Source organism: Panulirus ornatus, chromosome 8 (assembly GCF_036320965.1).
Source record: "Panulirus ornatus isolate Po-2019 chromosome 8, ASM3632096v1, whole genome shotgun sequence".
In the NCBI taxonomy this organism is placed as follows: domain Eukaryota; kingdom Metazoa; phylum Arthropoda; class Malacostraca; order Decapoda; family Palinuridae; genus Panulirus; species Panulirus ornatus.
The window spans coordinates 20,881,056-20,902,275 of record NC_092231.1 but is presented as its reverse complement, the minus strand read 5'-3'; the positions used below and the strand labels follow the sequence as shown (position 1 = coordinate 20,902,275).

General features: G+C 40.4%; 2 protein-coding genes across 8 annotated transcripts in view; one reads left to right on the top strand and one right to left on the bottom strand.

Moving 5' to 3' along the window:
- The window catches only part of LOC139749865 (HUWE1-associated protein modifying stress responses), a 97,717-nt gene extending 82,171 nt beyond the window's left edge, over nucleotides 1-15,546 (bottom strand). For all 3 annotated transcript variants that reach the window (XM_071664216.1, XM_071664214.1, XM_071664215.1), the window contains exon 1: nucleotides 15,203-15,546. In XM_071664216.1, the coding sequence (XP_071520317.1) occupies nucleotides 15,203-15,398 (196 nt within the window). In that variant the 5' untranslated portion in view covers nucleotides 15,399-15,546. The remainder of the gene's footprint in view (nucleotides 1-15,202) is intronic.
- A 56-nt stretch (nucleotides 15,547-15,602) lies between these two features.
- On the top strand, nucleotides 15,603-20,427 carry MESR6 (misexpression suppressor of ras 6). Of its 5 annotated transcripts, none has more exons than XM_071664210.1 (2): nucleotides 15,603-15,731; nucleotides 19,108-20,427. In XM_071664210.1, exon 2 carries the CDS (start codon nucleotides 19,159-19,161, stop codon nucleotides 20,296-20,298), a length of 1,140 nt encoding a protein of 379 aa, XP_071520311.1. In that variant the 5' UTR covers nucleotides 15,603-15,731; nucleotides 19,108-19,158; the 3' UTR covers nucleotides 20,299-20,427. The 5 variants fall into 5 exon arrangements, with proteins under 5 accessions (XP_071520311.1, XP_071520314.1, XP_071520313.1 ...); XM_071664213.1 differs by lacking the exon at nucleotides 15,603-15,731 and adding an exon at nucleotides 15,806-15,939; XM_071664212.1 differs by lacking the exon at nucleotides 15,603-15,731 and adding an exon at nucleotides 15,845-15,977.
- The last annotated feature ends 793 nt before the right edge of the window (nucleotides 20,428-21,220 follow it).

Below are 21,220 nucleotides of genomic sequence, written 5' to 3'. Positions count from 1 at the left end.
CCTCTTACATGTTCAGGCCCCAACTGCTCAAAATATTTTTCACTCCATCCTTCCACCTCCAATTTGGTCTTCTGCTTCTCCTTGTTCCCTCCACTTCTGACACATATATCCTCTTTGTCAACCTTTCCTCACTCATTCTCTCCATATGTCCAAACAATTTCAACATCTCTCTGACCCTTTCATTACTTGTTTGACCAAACCACCTCACACCTCATATTGTTCTCAAGCATTTCATTTCCAACACATCCACCCTCCCTCATACAACCCTATCTATAACCCATGCCTCGCAACCATATAATATTGTTGCAACTACTAATCCTTCAAATATACCCATTTTTGCTCTCCAAGATGATGTTCTCTCTTCCCACACATTCTTCATTGCTACCACAACCTTTGCACCCTCCCCCACCCTATGACTCACTTCTGCTTCCATAGTTCCATTTGCTGTGAAGTCTACTTCCAGATATCAAAAAAATTTCACTTACTCCAAATTTTCTCCATTCAAATTTACTTCCCAACTAACTTGTCCCTCAACCCTGCTGAACCTAATAATCTTGCTTTTATTCACTTTTACTCTCAACTTTCTCCCTTCAAGCACTTTTCCAAACTCAGTCACCAACTTCCAGTTTCTAACTATGAATCAGCCATCAGTGCTGTAACACTGGCAAATAACAACGAACTCAACTTCTCAGGCCCTTTCATCGCCAACAGACTGCATACTTGCCCACCTCTCCAAAAGCCTTGCATTCACCTCTCTAAACATCCAATCCATAAACAAATTAAACAACCGTAGTGACATCACACACAACTGCTGCAGACTGACCTCTGGAAACCAATCACTCCCTTCTCTTCCTACTCATACACATGCCTTACAACCTTGATAAAAACTTCTCTGCTCCTAGCAGCTTACCTCCCACACCATTCATTCTTAATACCTTCCACAAAGCATCTGTATCAACACTATCATATGCCCTCTCCAGATCCATAAATGCAACATAAAAATCCATATGTGTTTCCAAGTCTTCTCACATTCTTCAATGCAAACACCTGATCCACACATCCTCTACCACTTCTGAAACCACACTGCTCTTCCCAAATCTGATGCCCTGTACATGCCTTCACCCTCCTAATCAATGCCCTCCTATTCAATATTCTAGGTATACTCAACAAACTGATGCCTCTATAGTTCGAACACTCACCTTTATCCCCTTTGCTTTTGTACAATGGCACTACACATGCATTGTGCCAATCCTTAGGCACTTCACTGAGATCCATACATACACTGAATATCCTTACCAACCAATCAACAGCACATTCTCCCCCTTTCTTAATACATTCAACTGCAATACCATCCACTCCCCCTCCCTTGCCAGATTTCATTTTCCACAAGGCTTTCATCATCTCTCCTCTCTCCATCAAACCACTCTCCCTAACTCTCTCATTTCACACACCACCCCATCTGGTACCTGCTACATCCACCACTCTATCACCAAACACATTCACCAATCCTTCAAAATACTCACTCCATTAATACCTGTTATCACTTTCCCCTTACCCCCTTCACTGATGTTCCCATTTGTTTTCTTGTCTTTTGCACATTATTTACCTCCTTCAAAAGCATCTTTTTACACTCCCTAAAGTTTAAAGATATATGACCCAAATCTCATTTGCCCTCTTTTCAACCATTGCACCTTCCTCTTGACCTGCTGCCACTTTCTCTTATACATTTTCCAGTCATTTGCACTCCTTTGTAAGTACCATCCAAATGCCTCTCTTTTCTCTTTCACTAGTAACTTTACTTCATCCCACAACTCACTAAACTTTCCAATCTGCCCATCTCCCACTTTCCTCATGCCACATACATCTCTTGCACACGTCATCACTGTTCCCTAAATATATCCCATTCCCTACCAACTCCCCTCACTTCATTTGCCATTCTACACTCAATCTCTCCTGGTATTTCTTTATGCATGTCTCCTTTCCAAGCTCCCTTACTCTCACCACTCTCTTCTCAATGACATTCTCACTATTTTTTTGAAAACCTCTGCAAATCTTTACCTTTGCCTCCATAAGATTGTGATCAGACATCCCCCAGATGTCCCTCTCAGAACATTTTTATCCAAAGGCTCTCTTTTATGTGCCTATCAATCAATACATAATCCAATAATGCCTAGTGAACATCTCTCCTACTCACAGGTGCATGCTTGTGTATGTCTCTCTTTTTAAACAAGGTATTCCCAATCACAAGTCTTCTCTCAGCACAAATCCACAAGCTCTCCAATATTTCCATTCATAACTGAATATCCTATGCACACTAATTATACCCTCAACTGCCACATTACTCACGTTCACATTCAAATCACCCTTCACTAATACTTGGTCTTGCGCACCAAAACTGCTGATTCAATCACTCAGCTGCTCCCAAAATACTTGCCTCACATGATCTTTCTTCTCATGACCAGGTACACAACCACCAATAATCACCCATCTCTCGCCACAGACATATACATATACACATATGTATATATTCATCCATTCCTGGTGCTAACCTGCCCCACAAGAAACAGCATTGTACCCCCTGCTTCACTGAGGTAGTGCCAAGAAAACAGACAAAAAGGCCACATTCATTCACATTCAGTCTCTAGCTGTCATGTCTAATGACCAAAACCACAGCTCCCTATCCACATCCAGGCCCCACACACCTTTCCATGGTTTACCCAAGACATTTCACATGCCCTGGTTCAGTCCATTGACAACATATCAACACTGGTTTACCACAGCTTACCAATTCACTCTATTCCTTGCTCGCCTCTCACTCTCCTGTATGTTCAGGTCCTAACCAAAATCTTTTTCACCCCATTCTTCCACCTCCAATTTGGTCTCCCACTTCTCCTTGCTCCCTCCACCTCTGACACATATATCTTCTTCGTCAATCTTTCCTCACTCATTCTCTCCATTTGACCAAACCATTTCAACACACCCTCTTTTGCTCTCTCAACCATTCTTTTTTTATTTCCACACATCTCTCTTACCCTTTCATTACTTACTCGATGAAACCATCTCCACCACATATCCTCAAACATTTCATTTCCAACACATCCACCCTCCTTTGTACAACCCTATCTATACCCCATGCCTTGCAACCATTTATATTGTTGCAACTACTATTCTTTCAAACATACCCATTCTTGCTCTCTGAGATAAAGGTCTCTCCTTCCACACATTCTTCATTTCTCCCACAACCTTCAGCCCCTCCCCCACCCTGTGTCTCACTTCCACTTCCATGGTTCCATTCGCTGCTTAGTCCACTCCCAGATATCTAAAACTCTTCACTTCCTTCAATTTTTCTCCATTCAAACTTACATCCCAAAAATCTAGTCCCTCAACCCTGCTGATCCTAATAACCATGATCTCATTCACATTTACGCTCAACTTTCTCCTTTCACACATTTTTCCACACTGTCACCAACTTTGGCAGTTTCTCACTAAAATCAGCCACCAGTGCTGTATCATCAGCAAACAGCAACTTACTTCCCAAGCCCTCTTGTCCCTACCAGATGGCATACTTGCCCTTCTCCAAAAGTCTTGCATCTACCTCCATAATCACCCCATCCATAAACAAATTAAACAACCATGGGGGCATCACACATCCCTGCCACAGACTGACCTTCACTAGGAACCAATCACTCTCCTCTCTTCCTAGTCATACAAATGACTTAGAGCCTTGATAAAAACTTCTCTGCTTCTAGCAGCTTAGCTCCCACACCATATACTCTTAAGACCTTCCACAAAGCATCTCTATCAACCCTATAATATGCCATCTCAAGATCCATAAATGCTATATACAAATACATGTCTCTGGAAGTATTTCTCACATTCTTCAAAGCAAACACCTGATCCACACATCCTCTACCACTTCTGAAACCACACTGCTCCTCCCCAATCTGATGCTCTGTACATGCCTTCACCCTCTCAATCAATACCCTCCCATACAATTTCCCAGGGAAGCTCAACAAACTTAACCCTCTGTAGTTTGAACATTCACCTTCATCCCCATTGCCTTTGTACAATGGCACTATGCATGCATTACGCAAATCCTCAGGCATCTCAACATGATCCATACATACAATGAATATTTTTACCAACCAACCAACAACACAGTAAATTCAACTGCAATACCATCCAAACCCACTGCCATGCCAGATTTCATCTGCAAAGCTTTCACTACCTCTTCTCTCTTAACCAAACCATTCTCCCTGACCCTCTCACTTCGCACACCATCCCGATCAAAACACCCTACATCTGCCACTCTATCATCCAACAACTTTGAAAATATTTACTCCTTCTCCCTCATTTCACTACCTGTTATCACTTCCCCCTTGGCCCCCTTCAGCAATGTTCCCATTTGTTCTCTTGTCTTACACAAGTTATTCACCTCTTTCCAAAACATCCTTATATTCTCCCTAAAGTCTAATGATACTCTCTCACCCCAACTCTCATTTGCCCTCTTTTCCAACCTTTGCACCTTCCTCTTGACCTCCTGCCACTTTCTTTTAAATATCTCCCAGTCATTTGCACTCATTCCTTGTAAGTATTCTCTGTAAGTGAAAGAGAAAAGAGAGGCATTTGCCTCTCTTTTCTCTTTCACTAACAACTTTACTTCTTCATCATACCACTCATTACCCTATCTAATCTGCCCTCCTCCCACCTTTCTCATGCCACATGCCTCTTTTGCACATGCCATTACTGCTTCCCTGAATACATCCCATTCCTCACCCACTCCCCTCATGTAATTTGCTCTTACGTTTTGCCATTCTACACTCAAATCTTTCCAGGTACTTCTCTCCTTTCCTAGCTCACTTACACTCACCATTCTCTTCTCCCCAACATTTTTTTTTATTTTTTTGAAAACCCTCTACAAATCTTCACCTTTGCCTGCACAAGATAGTAATCAAACATCCCCCAGCTGCCCCTCTGAGCACATTAACATCCAAAAGTCTCTCTTTTACACACCTATCAATTAACATGCAATCAAATAATGACTTTTGACCCTCTTTCGTACTGATATACGTATACTAATGTATATCCCTCTTTTTAAACCAGGTATTCCCAATCAATAGTCTTTATTTAGCACACAAATCCACAAGCTCTTCACCATTTCTAATCACAACAGTGAATACCCCATGTATATCAATTATACCCTCAACTGCCACATTATTTGCCTTTGCATTTAAATCACCCATCACCATACCCATTCTCATCCACCAAAGCTGCTGACACACTCATTCAGCTGCTCCCAAAACACCTGCCTCTCATGATCTTTCTTCTCATGACCAGGTGCATAAGTTCTAATAATCACCCATCTCTCTCCATCCACTTTCAGTTTCACCCATATCAATCTAGAATTTACGTTCTTACACTCTATCACACACTCCCACAACTCCTGCTTCAGGAGTAGTGCTACTCCTTCCTTAGCTCATGTCCTCTCACCAAACCCTGACTTAACTCCCAAGACATTTCCAAACTATTCTTCCTCTTTACCCTTGAGCTTCGTTTCACTGAGAGCCAGAACATCCAGGTTTCTTTCCTCAAAAATACAACCTCTCTCTCTCCTTTCTCCTTATCCACACACATTCAGACTTACTAATCTGGGCCTTTGAGGAGGATGAGCACTCCCCACTTGACTCCTTTTGTTTCCACTTTCAGATATTGATATACAAGAAAAGGAGGGTTTCCAGCCCTCCCACTCCTGCCCCCTTTCGTCGCCTTCTATGACATGGGGGGAATACTTGGGAAGTACTCTTTCTCCCCCATCCCCAGGGATATACATACATATACACAGACATATGCAAATATATACACTAGTACATATTCATACTTGCTTACCTTCATCCATTCCAGGCACTACCCCACCCTCTGCTTCAGCGAGGTAGTGCCAGGAAAAGACAAAAAAAGGCCACATTTGTTCACATTCAGTCTCTAGCTGTCATGTGTAATGCACCAAAACCACAGCTCCCTATCCACATCCAGGCCCCACAGACCTTTTCATGGTTTACCCCTGACATTTCACATGCCCTGGCTAAGTCAATTGATAACATGTCAGCCCTGGTATACCACCTTGTTCCAATTCACTCAATTCCTTGCATGCACGAGTTTTGGAGAGTGGGGTGAGTATGAAGTCTGTTGGGAATGAGAGGGCCTGGGAAGTGAGACAATTGTTGTACATCGATGATACAGCACTGATAGCTATTTCAAGTGAGAAACTGCATAAGTTGGTGATTGAGTATGAAAGTGTGAGAAAGGAGGAAGTTGAGAGTAAATGCGAATAAGAGAAAGGTTATTAGGTTAAGCAGGGTTGAGGGACAAGTTAGTTGGGATGCAAGTTTGAATGGGGAGAAGTTGGAGGAAGTGAAGTGTTTTAGATATCTGGGAGTGGACTTAGCAGTGAATGTAACCATGGAAGCGGAAGTGAGTCACAAGGTGGGGGAGGAAGCAGAGGTTCTGGGAGCAATGAAGAATGTGTGGAAAGAGAGAACATTATTGCTCAGAGCAAAAATGGGTATGTCTGAAGGAATAGTAGTTCCAACAATATTATATAGTTGCAAGGCATGGGCTATAGATAGGGTTGTACAGATGAGGGTTGAAGTGTTGGAAATGAAATGTTTTAGGACAATATGTGGTGTGAGGTGGTTTGATCAAGTGAGTAATGAAAGGGTAAGAGTGAGATGTGAGGTAATAAAAAGAGTGTGGTTGCGAGAGCAGAGGAGGGTGTGTTGAAATGGTTTGGACATATGGAAAGAATGAGTGAGGAAAGATTGACAAACGATATATATGTCAGAGGTGGAGGGAACATGGATAAGCGAAAACCAAATTGGAGGTGGAAGGATGGAGTGGAAAAGATTTTGAATGATCGGGGTCCGAAAATACAAGATGGTGAGAAGCATGCAAGGATTAAAGAATTGGAATGATGTGGTATACCAGGGTCGATGTGCTGTCAATGGACTGAACCAGGGCATGTGAAATGTTTGGGGTAAACATTGGACACATGACAGGTAGAATCTGATGTGAATGTATATGGCCATATTATGTCTATTTTCATGGCGCTACCTCACAGATGCAGGGGAAGTTGATGCTGTTTCCTGTGGGGTGGGGTGGTGCTGGACATGGATGAAAGCAAGCATGAATATGTACGTGTGAATATCTATATTTATCTATTTATCATTTTTGTCGCTGTCTCCACGTTAGTGAGGCAGAGCAAGAAAACAGACAAAAGAATGGCCCAACCCACCCACATACACATGCATAAACATACATGTCCACACACGCACATATACATACCTATACATTTCAATGTATGTATATATATATATATATATATATATATATATATATATATATATACATGGACATATACATATATACACATTCCTATGAGTCCACGGGGACTCATAGGAATATCTTGATCACGCGCAAAATTGTGATCCTTTCCAATATATACACATGTACATCATTCATACTTGCTGCCTTCATTCATTCCTGTTGCCACCCTGCCACACATGAAATGACAATCCCCTCCCCCCGCATGCGCACAAGGTAGCACTAGGGAAAAACAACAAAGGCCACATTCGTTCACACTCAGTCTCTAGCTGTCATGTATAATGCACCGAAACCACAGCTCCCTTTCCACATCCAGGCCCCAAAAAACTTTCCATGGTTTACCCCAGATGCTTCACAGTATGAACTATGTACATGGGTATATATGTATATGTCTGTGTGGGTATATATATGTATACATTGAGATGTGTAGGTATGTATATTTGCGGGTGTGGACGTGTATGTATATACGTGTATGTGGGTGGGTTGGGTCATTCTTTTGTCTGTTTCCTTGTGCTACCTCGCTAACGCGGGACACAGCGACAAAGCAAAATAAAAAAAAATAATAATCATATATATATATATATATATATATATATGTACCTATTATACTTTGTCGCCATCTCCCGCGTTAGCGAAGTCGCGCAAGGAAACAGACAAAAGAATGGCCCAACCCACCTTCATACACATGTATATATATACATGTCCACACGCACATATACATACCTATACATCTCAACGTATACATATATACACACACACAGACATATACATATATACATTTACATAATTCATACTGTCTGCCCTTATTCATTCCCATCACCACCCCGCTACACATGAAATGACAACCCCCTCCCCCTACATGTGTGTGAGGTAGCACTAGGAAAAGACAACAAAGGCCACGTTCGTTCACACTCAGTCTCTAGTTGTCATGTATAATGCACCGAAACCACAGCTCCCTTTCCACATCCAGGCCCCCACAGAACTTTCCATGGCTTACCCCAGACGCTTAACATGCCCTGGTTCAATCCATTGACAGCACATCGACCCCGGTATACCACATCGTTCCAATTCACTCTATTCCTTGCACACCTTTCACCCTCCTGCATGTTCAGGCCCCCGATCACTCAAAATCTTTTTCACTCCATCTTTCCACCTCCAATTTAGTCTCCCACTTCTCCTTGCTCCCTCCACCGCTCACACATATATCCTCTTTGTCAATCTTTGCTCACTCATTCTCTCCATGTACCAAACCATTTCAAAACACCCTCTTCTGCTCTCTCAACACACTCTTTTTATTACCACACACCTCTCTTACCACCTCACACCACATATTGTCCTCAAACATCTCATTTCCAACACATCCACCCTCCTCCGCACAACTCTATCTATAGCCCACGCCTTGCAACCATATAACATTGTCGGAACCACTATTCCTTCAAACATACCCATTTTTGCTTTCCGAGATAAATTCTCGCCTTACACAAATTTTTCAATGCTCCCAGAACTTTCGCCCCCTCCCTCAACCTATGAATAAGAGCAAGGTTATTAGGTACAGTAGGGTTGAGGGACAAGTCAATTGGGAGGTACATTTAAATGGAGAGAAACTGGAGGAAGTTAAGTGTTTTAGATATCTGGGCGTAGATTTGGCAGCGGATGGATATATATATATTTTTATTTATTTCATTTTGCTTTGTCGCTGTCTCCCGCGTTAGCGAGGTAGTGCAAGGAAACAGACGAAAGAATGGCCCAACCCACCCACATACACATGTATATACATACAAGTCCACACACCCAAATATACATACCTATACATCTCAATGTACACATATATATACCCACACAGCCATATGCATATATACACATGTACATAATTCACTCTGCCTTTATCTATTCCCATCTATTCCCATCGCCATCTTGCAACACATGGAATAACAACCCCCTCCCCCCTCATGTATGCGAGGTAGTGCTAGGAAAAGACAACAAAGGTCCCATTCGTTCACACTCAGTCTCTAGCTGTCATGTAATAATGCACCGAAACCACAGCTCCCTTTCCACATCCAGGCCCTAGAGAACTTTCCATGGTTTACCCCAGACGCTTCACATCCCCTGGTTCAATCCACTGACAGCATGTCGACCCCAGTATATATATATATATATATATATATATATATATATATATATATATATATATATATATATTTTTTTTTATTATACTTTGTCGCTGTCTCCCGCGTTTGCGAGGTAGCGCAAGGAAACAGACGAAAGAAATGGCCCAACCCCCCCCCATACACATGTATATACATACGTCCACACACGCAAATATACATACCTACACAGCTTTCCATGGTTTACCCCAGACGCTTCACATGCCTTGATTCAATCCACTGACAGCACGTCAACCCCGGTATACCACATCGCTCCAATTCACTCTATTTCTTGCCCTCCTTTCACCCTCCTGCATGTTCAGGCCCCGATCACACAAAATCTTTTTCACTCCATCTTTCCACCTCCAATTTGGTCTCCCTCTTCTCCTCGTTCCCTCCACCTCCGAAACATATATCCTCTTGGTCAATCTTTCCTCACTCATTCTCTCTATGTGCCCAAATCACTTCAAAACACCCTCTTCTGCTCTCTCAACCACGCTCTTTTTATTTCCACACATCTCTCTTACCCTTACGTTATTCACTCGATCAAACCACTTCACACAACACATTGTCCTCAAACATCTCATTTCTAGCACATCCATCCTCCTGCACACAACTCTATCCATAGCCCACGCCTCACAACCATACAACATTGTTGGAACCACTATTCCTTCAAACATACCCATTTTTGCTTTCCGAGATAATGTTCTCGACTTCCACACATTCTTCAAGGCCCCCAGAATTTTCGCCCCCTCCCCCACCCTATGATCCACTTCCGCTTCCATGGTTCCATCCGCTGCCAGATCCACTCCCAGATATCTAAAACACTTCACTTCCTCCAGTTTTTCTCCATTCAAACTCACCTCCCAATTGACTTGACCCTCAACCCTACTGTACCTAATAACCTTGCTCTTATTCACATTTACTCTTAACTTTCTTCTTCCACACACTTTACCAAACTCAGTCACCAGCTTCTGCAGTTTCTCACGTGAATCAGCCACCAGCGCTGTATCATCAGCGAACAACAACTGACTCACTTCCCAAGCTCTCTCATCCCCAACAGACTTCATACTTGCCCCTCTTTCCAAAACTCTTGCATTTACCTCCCTAACAACCCCATCCATAAACAAATTAAACAACCATGGAGACATCACACACCCCTGCCGCAAACCTACATTCACTGAGAACCAATCACTTTCCTCTCTTCCTTCTCTTGTTGGAACCACTATTCCTTCAAACATACCCATTTTTGCTCTCCGAGATAATGTTCTCGACTTCCACACATTCTTCAAGGCTCCCAGAATTTTCGCCCCCTCCCCCACCCTATGATCCACTTCCGCTTCCATGGTTCCATCCGCTGCCAGATACACTCCCAGATATCTAAAACACTTCACTTCCTCCAGTTTTTCTCCATTCAAACTCACCTCCCAATTGACTTGACCCTCAACCCTACTGTACCTAATAACCTTGCTCTTATTCACATTTACTCTTAACTTTCTTCTTTCACACACTTTACCAAACTCAGTCACCAGCTTCTGTAGTTTCTCACATGAATCAGCTACCAGCACTGTATCATCAGCGAACAACAACTGACTCACTTCCCAAGCTCTCTCATCCCCAACAGACTTCATACTTGCCCCTCTTTCCAAAACTCTTGCATCCACCTCCCTAACAACCCCATCCATAAACAAATTAAACAACCATGTTGCCGTCTCCCGCATTAGTGAGACAGCGCAAGGAAACAGACAAAAGAACAGCCCAACCCACCCACATACACATGTATATACATACACGTCCACACACAGCACATATACATATCTATACAACTCAACGTATACATATATATACACACAGACATATACACATGTACATAATTCATACTGTCTGCCCTTATTCATTCCCGTTGCCACCCTACCACACATTAAATGAAAACCCCCTCCCCCCGCATGTGCGCGAGATAGCACTAGGAAAAGACAACTAAGGCCACATTCGTTCACTCAGTCTCTAGCTGTCATGTATAATGCACCAAAACCATAGCTCCCTTTCCACATCCAGGCCCCACAAAACTTTCCATGGTTTACCCCAGATGCTTCACATGCCCTAGTTCAATCCACTGACAGCACAGCAACCCCAGTATACCACAATGTTACAATTCACTCAATTCCTTGCATGCCTTTCACCCTCCTGCATGTTCAGGCCCCGATCACTCAAAATATTTTTCACTCCATCCTTCCACCTCCAATTTGGTCTCCCACTTCTTGTTCCCTCCACCTCTGACACATATATCCTCTTGGTCAATCTTTCCTCACTCATTCTCTCTATGTAACCAAACCATTTTAACACACCTCTTCTGCTCTCTCAACCACACTCTTTTTATTACCACACATCTCTCTCACCCTTTCATTACTTACCCGATCAAACCATCTCACACCTCATATTGTCCTTAAACATCTCATTTCCAACACATCCACCCTCCTCTGCACAACCCTACCCATAGCCCATGCCTCACAACCATATAACATTGAGATAATGTTCTCCTTCCTCACATTTTTCAACGCTCCCAGAATTTTTGCCCCTTCCCCCACCCTGCGACTCACTTCGGTTTCCATGGTTCCATCTGCTGCCAAATCTACTCCAAGTTATCTAAAACACTTCACTTCCTCCAGTTTTTCTCCATTCAAACTTACCTCCCAACTGACTTCTCCCTCAACCCTACTGTACCTAATAACCTTGCTCTTATTAACATTTACCCTCAGCTTTCTTCTTTCACACACTTTACAACTCAGTCACCAGCTTCTGCAGTTTCTCACCTGAATCAACTATCAACGCTGTATCATCAGCGAACAACAACTGACACTTCCTAAGCCCTCTCATCTGTAACAGACTGCGTACTTGCCCCTCTCTCCAAAAATGTGTGGAAGTCGAGAACCTTATCTTGGAAAGCAAAAATGGGTATGTCTGAAGGAATAGTGGTTCCAACAATGTTATACAGTTGCATGGCAGGGGCTATACATGGAGAGGTGCGGAGGAGGGTGGATGTGCTGGAAATATGTGGTGTGAGGTCGTTTGATCGAGTAAGTACTGAAAGGGTAAGAATGTGTGGTAATCAAAAGAGTGTGGTTGACAAAGCAGAAGAGGGTGTTTTGAAATGGTTTGGTCACATGGAGAGAATGAGTGAGGAAAGATTGACAAAGAGGATATATGTGTCAGAGGAGGAGGGAACAAGGAGAAGTGGGAGACCAAATTGGAGGTAGAAAGATGGATTGAAAAAGATTTTGAGTGATCGGGGCCTGAACATGCAGGAAGGTGAAAGGCATGCAAGAATAGTGTATTGGAATGATGTGGTATACCGGGGCCGACGTACTGTCAATGGATTGAACCAGGGCATGTGAAGCGTCTGGGGTAAACCATGTAATGCTCTGTGGGGCCTGGATGAGGAAAGGGAGCTGTGGTTTCGGTGCATTATACATGACAGCTAGAGACTGAGTGTGAACGAATATGGCCTTTGTTGTCTTTTCCTAACGCTACCTTGCGCACATGTGGGGAGGGGAAATGACGAATAGTATGAAAAAAATGTATTTATCTATCATAATTTGTAGCTGTCTCCCGCGTTCACAAGGTAGCGCAAGGAAACAGACAAAAGAATGGCCCAACACACCCATAAACACATGTACATACATACACATCCACACACCCACATATACATAACTATACATTTTAACATATACATAAATACTCACTTTCGCTTACATGGTTCCATCCACTGCCAAATCCACTCCCAGATATCTAAACCACTTCACTTCCTCCAGTTTTTCTCCATTAAAACTTACCTCCCATTTGACTTATCCCTCAACCCTACTGTACCTTATAACCTTGCTTTTATTCACATTTACTCTCAGCTTTCTTCTTTCACACACTTTACCTAACTCAGTCATCAGCTTCTGCAGTTTCTCACCCAAATCAGCCAATAGCATTGTATCATCAGTGAACAACAACCGACTCACTTTCCAAGCCCTCTCATCCACAAGAGACTGCATTACTTGTCCCTCTCTAAAAACCTCTTGCATTCACCTACCTAACAACTTCATCCATAAACAAATTAAACAACTAGGGAGACATAACGCACCCCTGCCGCAAATCGACATCCACTGAGAACCAATCTCTTTCCTCTTCCTACTCGTACACATGCCTTACATCCTCGATAAAAACTTTTCATTGCTTCAAGCAACTTGCCTCCCACAATATACTATCAATACCTTCCACAGAGCATCTCTATCAACTCTATCATCTGCCTTCTCCAGATCAATAAATGCTACATACAAATCCATTTGTTTCTCTAAGTATTTCTCATACATTCTTCAAAGCAAACACCTGATCCACACATCCTCTACCACTTCTATATATATATATATATATATATATATATATATATATATATACACACACACACTTGATCACCATTTCCTGCTTTAGTGAGACAGGGTCAAGAACAAAAGAAAGGCCGCATCCACTCAAATCCATTCTCTAGCTGTCATGTGTAATAAACTGAAACCTTAGCTTCTTATCGACAACCAGCCCCTACAGACCTTTCCACAGTTTACCTTAATTCCTTCACATGCCTTTTATTCAACAGACTGCATACCAAACCCTATATACTGAATTGCTCCTATTCACTCTATTCTATGTACAATTTCATACATATATTTTCCCTCAGGCTCAGTCCTCTGTTCTTAATGCTACCTTGCTTACACAGGAAATGACGCATATGTAAGAAAAAATACAATATATATTAAAAAGGTAAACCTAATTAAGGCATTCAGCTGCCCATACTATCTCAGCATACAAAAAACTAAGCTAAAGCAAGGGATGAAATGTGTGAAGGGGACAGTGTGTCAATTGCAGTTGAAGTGTCAGATAGGGTTGAAGTATCAGCAAAGCCTTCATTTCTTATGAAAAGCCTTTTCTCAAAGGCCGGGAGATGGGGAATATGAAAAAAGTTCATGGAAACACACACAGAATGGCTGAATAATATAGCTAAAAATTTTGTGAATTGACTGGAACTTCCTACGTATCAAGGGTGTATTTCACCAACTCTATTGCAATCCTATTGAATTTCAGGGGTAGTAGGTCTTTGGGGATTCCATTTACACGAAGTTCTATAATTGGTATAACATACTTTCACCACAATATTGGAAACACTAATCTCAACTCCTACGGAGACTTCCATAGGTTCTGTGAATTTTCTTACGTTAACAAACTTTTTCTTTAAACCTAAATTTTCTCGTTACATACTTGTAAATCTTATTACCTTATCATTTTTACAGTAAAAGAAAATATTTCAAAATCATGCTCTATTACCTTTACTGCATTCTCTAATTACTACATTTGTATTGCAAAACAAAGTCAATACTCAGAGATAATGATGCAGAGCTAATCTATTCAGTTATCAAAGCATCATACATACGTGTCAAAGTGAAAATGTATGTTCATTTTCGAAAGGCACTTCTTGGAAGAGGCTATAAAATTCCATTTAAATTACAATATGACTGATCAAAATAAGGTTTGGAGGAAAATACTGTCAATGGAGTCATGACCATGTCTCCATTCGTCATACGTATAAAACTAGTTGATTTTCGTAGACAGTACGACTTTTGGTGCTAGAGGTGGTTGCTGAGCCTAACCTTTATACATGACAGCCACACACTGAGCAGCACTCTGGAAAAGCGCCCACATTTTCTCGTTGGCTGCGTCCGTTTCAGCACGAAGGTGTTCCTGGTTGTCTGCCTCGTTCTCCAGCTCCTGCACTGTCTGTTGCTCCCATGAAGTCACCCAGTAGTCACTTAGCACATCCTCATCAGCGTCACGTCCTTCACTCATGTTTTCTGACAACCACGAGGCTCGCAAGTCACAGAATAAAAAGTTCAGAGGCAATATTCACAAGAGCTGGTCTCCACCCAAGTAGTCAGCTGTGATATGTTTTGTCGATGTCGCAAAGGTGTTCCAATAATGTTATTATTCCATGAACATCCACCGTTTTTCATATATTATGTAATTCCATCATATATTCAACTTTACGGTCCAATTCAAGCGACTTAGATGAGGACTGATTAGAATTTAATTTTGTTTTGGATCTTATTTTCCCCAGCCGTAATCATTACAAGACTTTGTAGGAGGACAAGGACAAACCAGGCGTAGACTGTCCTCAACGAGGTAATTCGAACGACAAACCTACATTTGGCACAATCTTCAAACACTATTGATATGGTCGGCGTGACGTAAATGCTAAACGTTAAGCTAAATCACGTCTCTGTCGATACCGGTGTCAATAATTCCGTACAAATAAACCTAAGCTTACGATCAGAATTTATTTGTGGACATTTGTTTACATGTGTTCAACTAAGTCATTAAGACTGGCAAGGTGGAAGGCAATGTGCAACTGACTGTATTTTGTGTATAGTTAGTCATTTCTTCATACTGGTATTATTGAAGCTTCATTACTTGTCCTTGCTGATAATCTACATTTGATCTCATGTCTTGAACCGAAGATAAGGCGTTGCTGGCTGGGTTTTGATTCTTGATGGAAACCATATTATCTAACTTGTGTCTGCTTCTCAGAAAGAATTTATTTTTTTTATTGGATACCTGCTTTTACAGAGAGTAGTCATGTTTACAAAAACGCTACAGTAAATGCTGCTTTTAAGGTTATTTAAAGAGTGCTTATAACGAGAGACATTAAAGAATGGGAAAATTAATCTTTCAGGTGCATATATAACTAGAAGCATAAAATTAAAGAAAGGGTAAAACTACTTAAAAAGTAGATCTTTATTGATTAATGAGAATCAACCTTGAGAGGCAAATCTTTATTGATTGATGAGAATCACATCAAACTGCTCTTATGGGTACAAGTCCTATTTAGACCCAGATCATTACTGCACTTTTTGAATTATTTTATTGTGTAGATTAAGAATGGTGCTGTATTATTTTGAACAGAGTTTATCTTTTATGCACGTAAGTGATGAGAGATATGAAGATTATGGAAAATGTTTGGTTTATTAATGTAAAGCACTTGTAAAAAATCAACAGAACTTTTAATATTCTCACCAAATTTCCTTTAGCAGGCAAGGGTTTTCTGATTTCTTGATGTTTTAGTGAAAATTTACCAAACACTCACAATTAAACATGTCACTTGCCGACCCACATGTGTAGACAAACATAAAAGATCAACAGGCTGTTCATACCATTGCCCAACCTGCTGCAGCTTCCAGCAGCAGACCACATTGGGACTGGTACATTTCTATTTTAAATCCTAGCCACTAAGGGCAAAGTTGAGTTCTTCATAAGTCCTTTTAATTTTTAGAAGTATTGCACCTTTACATTACTGAACCCCACATTTTCTTTGCTCTTTATAACTTGCTAGAATAACCTTAACTAATATTGTAGAATAAAACATAAATGCCAGTAGGTACACCTGTGTACTCTCATGTTTTGCTCTTCATCTGTTCGTGTAGATAGGAATTCAGGCTGAAGGTATTTTAATAACCCTGTAGTAAATGCCTATGAAGTGGGTATGGGTACGCTGACATACCCACACTCTGTTTTGCCGACCGCACATTGTGTTCTTGTAACCTCTGGCCATTTGATAAGGTGGTAAGGGTTATGTGTACCAGAGAAATTATGAGGTTAATGTAACTGTAGGTAAGGCACCTCTAAAATATCAAGACCCTATAAAAACCTCACTTTTAACTAAATAGTACTTAAAGTATACCAACATTACATTCATCTCTTCTGGGAATTGCATGGATACTTGCTGTGTTGTGTGTTTGTTCTCATCTGGTGCTATTTTGGCAGTGCAGATTCTTGAGTGAGACTGTTATATTTCAACTAAAATAATGTATTGAGCAATTGAATAAACTTTAACCACTAGGGAAGTTAAGTGAGGATTTCATAGATTCTGTTTATTTTACATTATTAAACTCCACAGTTTCTGTGATGAGAGTACTGTCAACTTTAATATTGTTGAATATTAAAGATAAGATAGTCTGGTCCTCATCAGGTATTTTTTTAATCACAATGCCAGTGTACCCAATATCTTGATTTATTCTCATCCTTTTCTCTATAGTAGGGTGAAGATACTTTGTGAGTACTTTGGTGTACCAATAGCCAGTGCCTAAATCATAATGGGCCATATCATGAGCAGGTTTTCTTATCATGTTCTCCAAACTCTACATTACTATAGCAAAACAAGATCTCTCAATGTCCAGCATTAATAGTGATGCAGGGCTAAATTTCACGTGCACCATTTCATTTAAGATAGATTCTGACCAAGCTACATTTAAAGTTGGAGTACTTTTTTCAAAGTTGTTCTCCAGTCAGTGGAGCTGTAGTACATTGTTTTGAGAGTAAAAATTTATTTTAGCTCTGCATCAAAACCAATTTTGGGAAATGACAACTTGATGTTGTCGGTGCTTTATTTGGTTGTGATTACAGAAATAACTGTAGAGGACTGATCAGTGTCATGAAACTGGAATTTATTAGCCATTTCACTTTCATTATCACATATATGTGAATCAGTTTCCAATACCTTGTGCCAGCTTTAGGAATGCATAACATTAGATACCTGGCTGCTCTGTATTGTCCTAGGATGTGCTGCCATTTGCATCACACCCAGCATGGATATGTCCCAACAGTCATCATTTTATTACAGTTGTAGATGCATAAGAAATATTGAGAATGTTGCTTTGATGATAAGAACACGTATTATACCAGTGCAAGGTTAAAGATGATTCGGATGCCTGATACCTGTGTTCATAAAGTGACAGTTATAGTGTATGGTAATAGTTACCAACACTTGTAAGAAAAAAAGTTTTTCTTCCCAAAACAGTTTTCCAAGGGAAAGGACATTAATTCTACAAAAAGGTGTTGTCATATCGGGTGCCTAAAAAGTTTTATTGGTTTCTACTGCTAGAGCTGTGGTGGATTAAATGTTCTTTGCTTCATATCTCACAAAGTATCCCAGTTTTGATTGGAGCAATCTTGTGGCATGCCCCTTAGCCAGTTGGCTGGTTATGGAGTTTTGAGAGTGGATATGTTAAAGAATGAGGAAAGTTTTATGTTGAAAGTGATGATGGAGGAAAGGTTGATACTGTGGTGAATGGAATAAATGTGTTGTTAATGGAATAATAAAGTGAATAGACTAAAAAAGAAGATGCATTTATATAAAGTGTTGAAAGAGTTGTGGGTTCTGGTATGAAGAATGAAATAACAGTGTAATGTTTGGAAAGGACTCACTGTGGACCAGTCAGCAGCATGACTTGAATGTTTGTATGGTAACTATAGCAGACAGTATTGCAAGATTCCTTAAAGAGACTGTTAGCAGTTTTGGAACTTTTCTGAAAATTTAGATAAATGAGGGTGCTATTGAAAAATGAATGAAGGAATTTTTATGGAAAATTCAATAGAGAACATTAATTAGTACCATTATATCATTTTATGTGGAGAAGGTCAATAGGTATGTCAATGGTTGCATAAGCTAGATTTGTCCCATTTGCCTTTTGGTTATTATTAATTTTTATTTCTATTTTTATAGGGAGGTGTGAGACGAAGTTGCTTCTTAACAGCTAAGAAAGCCCATGGAATTATGACCACCATCAAGAAATACCCCAATCTGCCTGTACATATTGTTGAGGATCACAATGATGCCTTGTATCATATCTTACGTGCAGTGGGATCTAAGCATCTTCCATTCACCAACAACCTTCTTATCCACTTTGATTCCCACCCCGATTTGCTTATTCCAGCTGAACTCAAAGCATCAGAGGTTTATGATGTCCCTGTTATGCTTCAGAAATTAAGCATTGAGAACTGGATTCTTGTTGCTGCCTTTACTGGACAAATATCCTCAATTGTATGGATTAAACCACCATGGTCAAACCAAATAGAGAATGGCAATTACAAATTCCTCATTGGAAAGCAATCAGGTACTGATAAAATTAGAGTTTCTTGCCCTGCTTTATATTTTGTGGGTGAAATGGTGTATTGTAAACCAGATAACCTTGAAAATACTAAAGAAGTTAATCTTTTTGTCCACACACTAGGATTTGAATCTAATGAAAAGTTGGAACAAGATATCAACAATTTGATTCAAGGACATGGAAAGAATTACATATTAGATATTGACTTGGACTTTTTCACTACAATGAATCCTTTTGTTTCAATGCATGATAAAGTCAACATGTACAATAGGCTCAAGAATATATATAGTTTTAATTTCACTGCTTCACAAGAAAGTGATATTATAGATGCACAGTTAAAAAAACGTTATGATCAAATAACAACTCTTGGAATGATATTTTCACATCTTCAGGAACTAAAAGATACTGATCTTATTCAAAGAAAGGTTTTTAGCATAAGTGAATCTATAAAAGATAAACAGGTAAGAGAATCTCTAATAGAATTGATTCAGGACTTGTCAAATGAATATGGACCTGAAGTTGACTGGGAATTGGTTCATGATGCAGGATGCACATTTGATGATGAAAGTCATGAGCTTCCTCACCACATATCCTCAGATGATGAAATAGACATACTGATGAAATTAACTAGCGAGCTTATCACCTCATTCCCACCACCAACAGTAGTAACTATTGCTCGCTCAAGCCTGGATGATTATTGTCCACCTGACCAAGTTGATATGGTGCAAGAAAGTGTTTGTGAGTTTCTCAGTAAAACATATAACATAGTTTGCAAAAAACACTATGAAGATGCTGAAGGAGATTGAAATTTGAAAAATAAAGGTGTAATTGATGTCAATGGTGCTATGTTTTAGTATATTCATGTATGTCTAGTTTTTCTCATAAAATTATATATATAATGTAGTTCATATAATCAAATGCATCCAAAAAATTTCTTTATTATCTCACTGTACCTTTACATTGAACTTGCTTGTTTTATTTCAATAATGATTTTGACATCTTTGGTCATTATCCTGCCTAATACACTTCCGCTTAGGGATAATTCCCTTAAGTACTTTCGTTTTCTTGGCAGATCTGTATCATAAACAATGATGCTTCACATACTGTATTTGGGGTTATTCTATCCATTGCAGGTTCCTGAAGTTCTCTATCCACTGCATCCACAATGTTTTATCCTGGACGCTTCACATGATCAGACTCATTCCATTGACAGCACATCGACCCCAGTATACCACATTGTTCCAATTCACCCTTTCTCACGCATGCCTTTCACCATTATGTATGATCTGGACCTAATCACCCAAAATCTTTTCCACGCTATCCTTCCATTTTCAATTTTTCTCCCTATTTTCCTTATTTCCTCCACCTGTGATACATGTATCCCATTTGTTAACCTTTCTTCACTCATTCTCTTTATATGTCCAAACAGTTTCAGCACACCCTCTTCTCTCTCAACCACATGCTTTTTATTACTACACATCTCTCTTATCCTTTCATTATTTACACAGCTAAACCCATCTCACACTACAAATTGTCCTCGGACGTTTCATTTACAACATGTCCACCCTCTCCACACAGCCTTATCTGTTACCCATGCCTCACATACATATGATATTGTTGGGACTACTATTCCTTCAAACATACCCATTTTTGCCCTTCCAGACAACGTACTCTCATTACATTCTTCAGCACTCCTAGGACCTTCGTCCCCTCCCCATCCTGTGACTC

Excerpts from the sequence above, each read along its gene's own strand:
- MESR6 (XM_071664209.1), top strand. The coding sequence starts at position 16,488 with ATGGTGCTGTATTATTTTGAACAGAGTTTATCTTTTATGCAC. Across the intron at positions 16,530-19,107 it reads AGAGTTTATCTTTTATGCAC|GGAGGTGTGAGACGAAGTTG; the intron begins GTAAGTGATGAG and ends CTATTTTTATAG.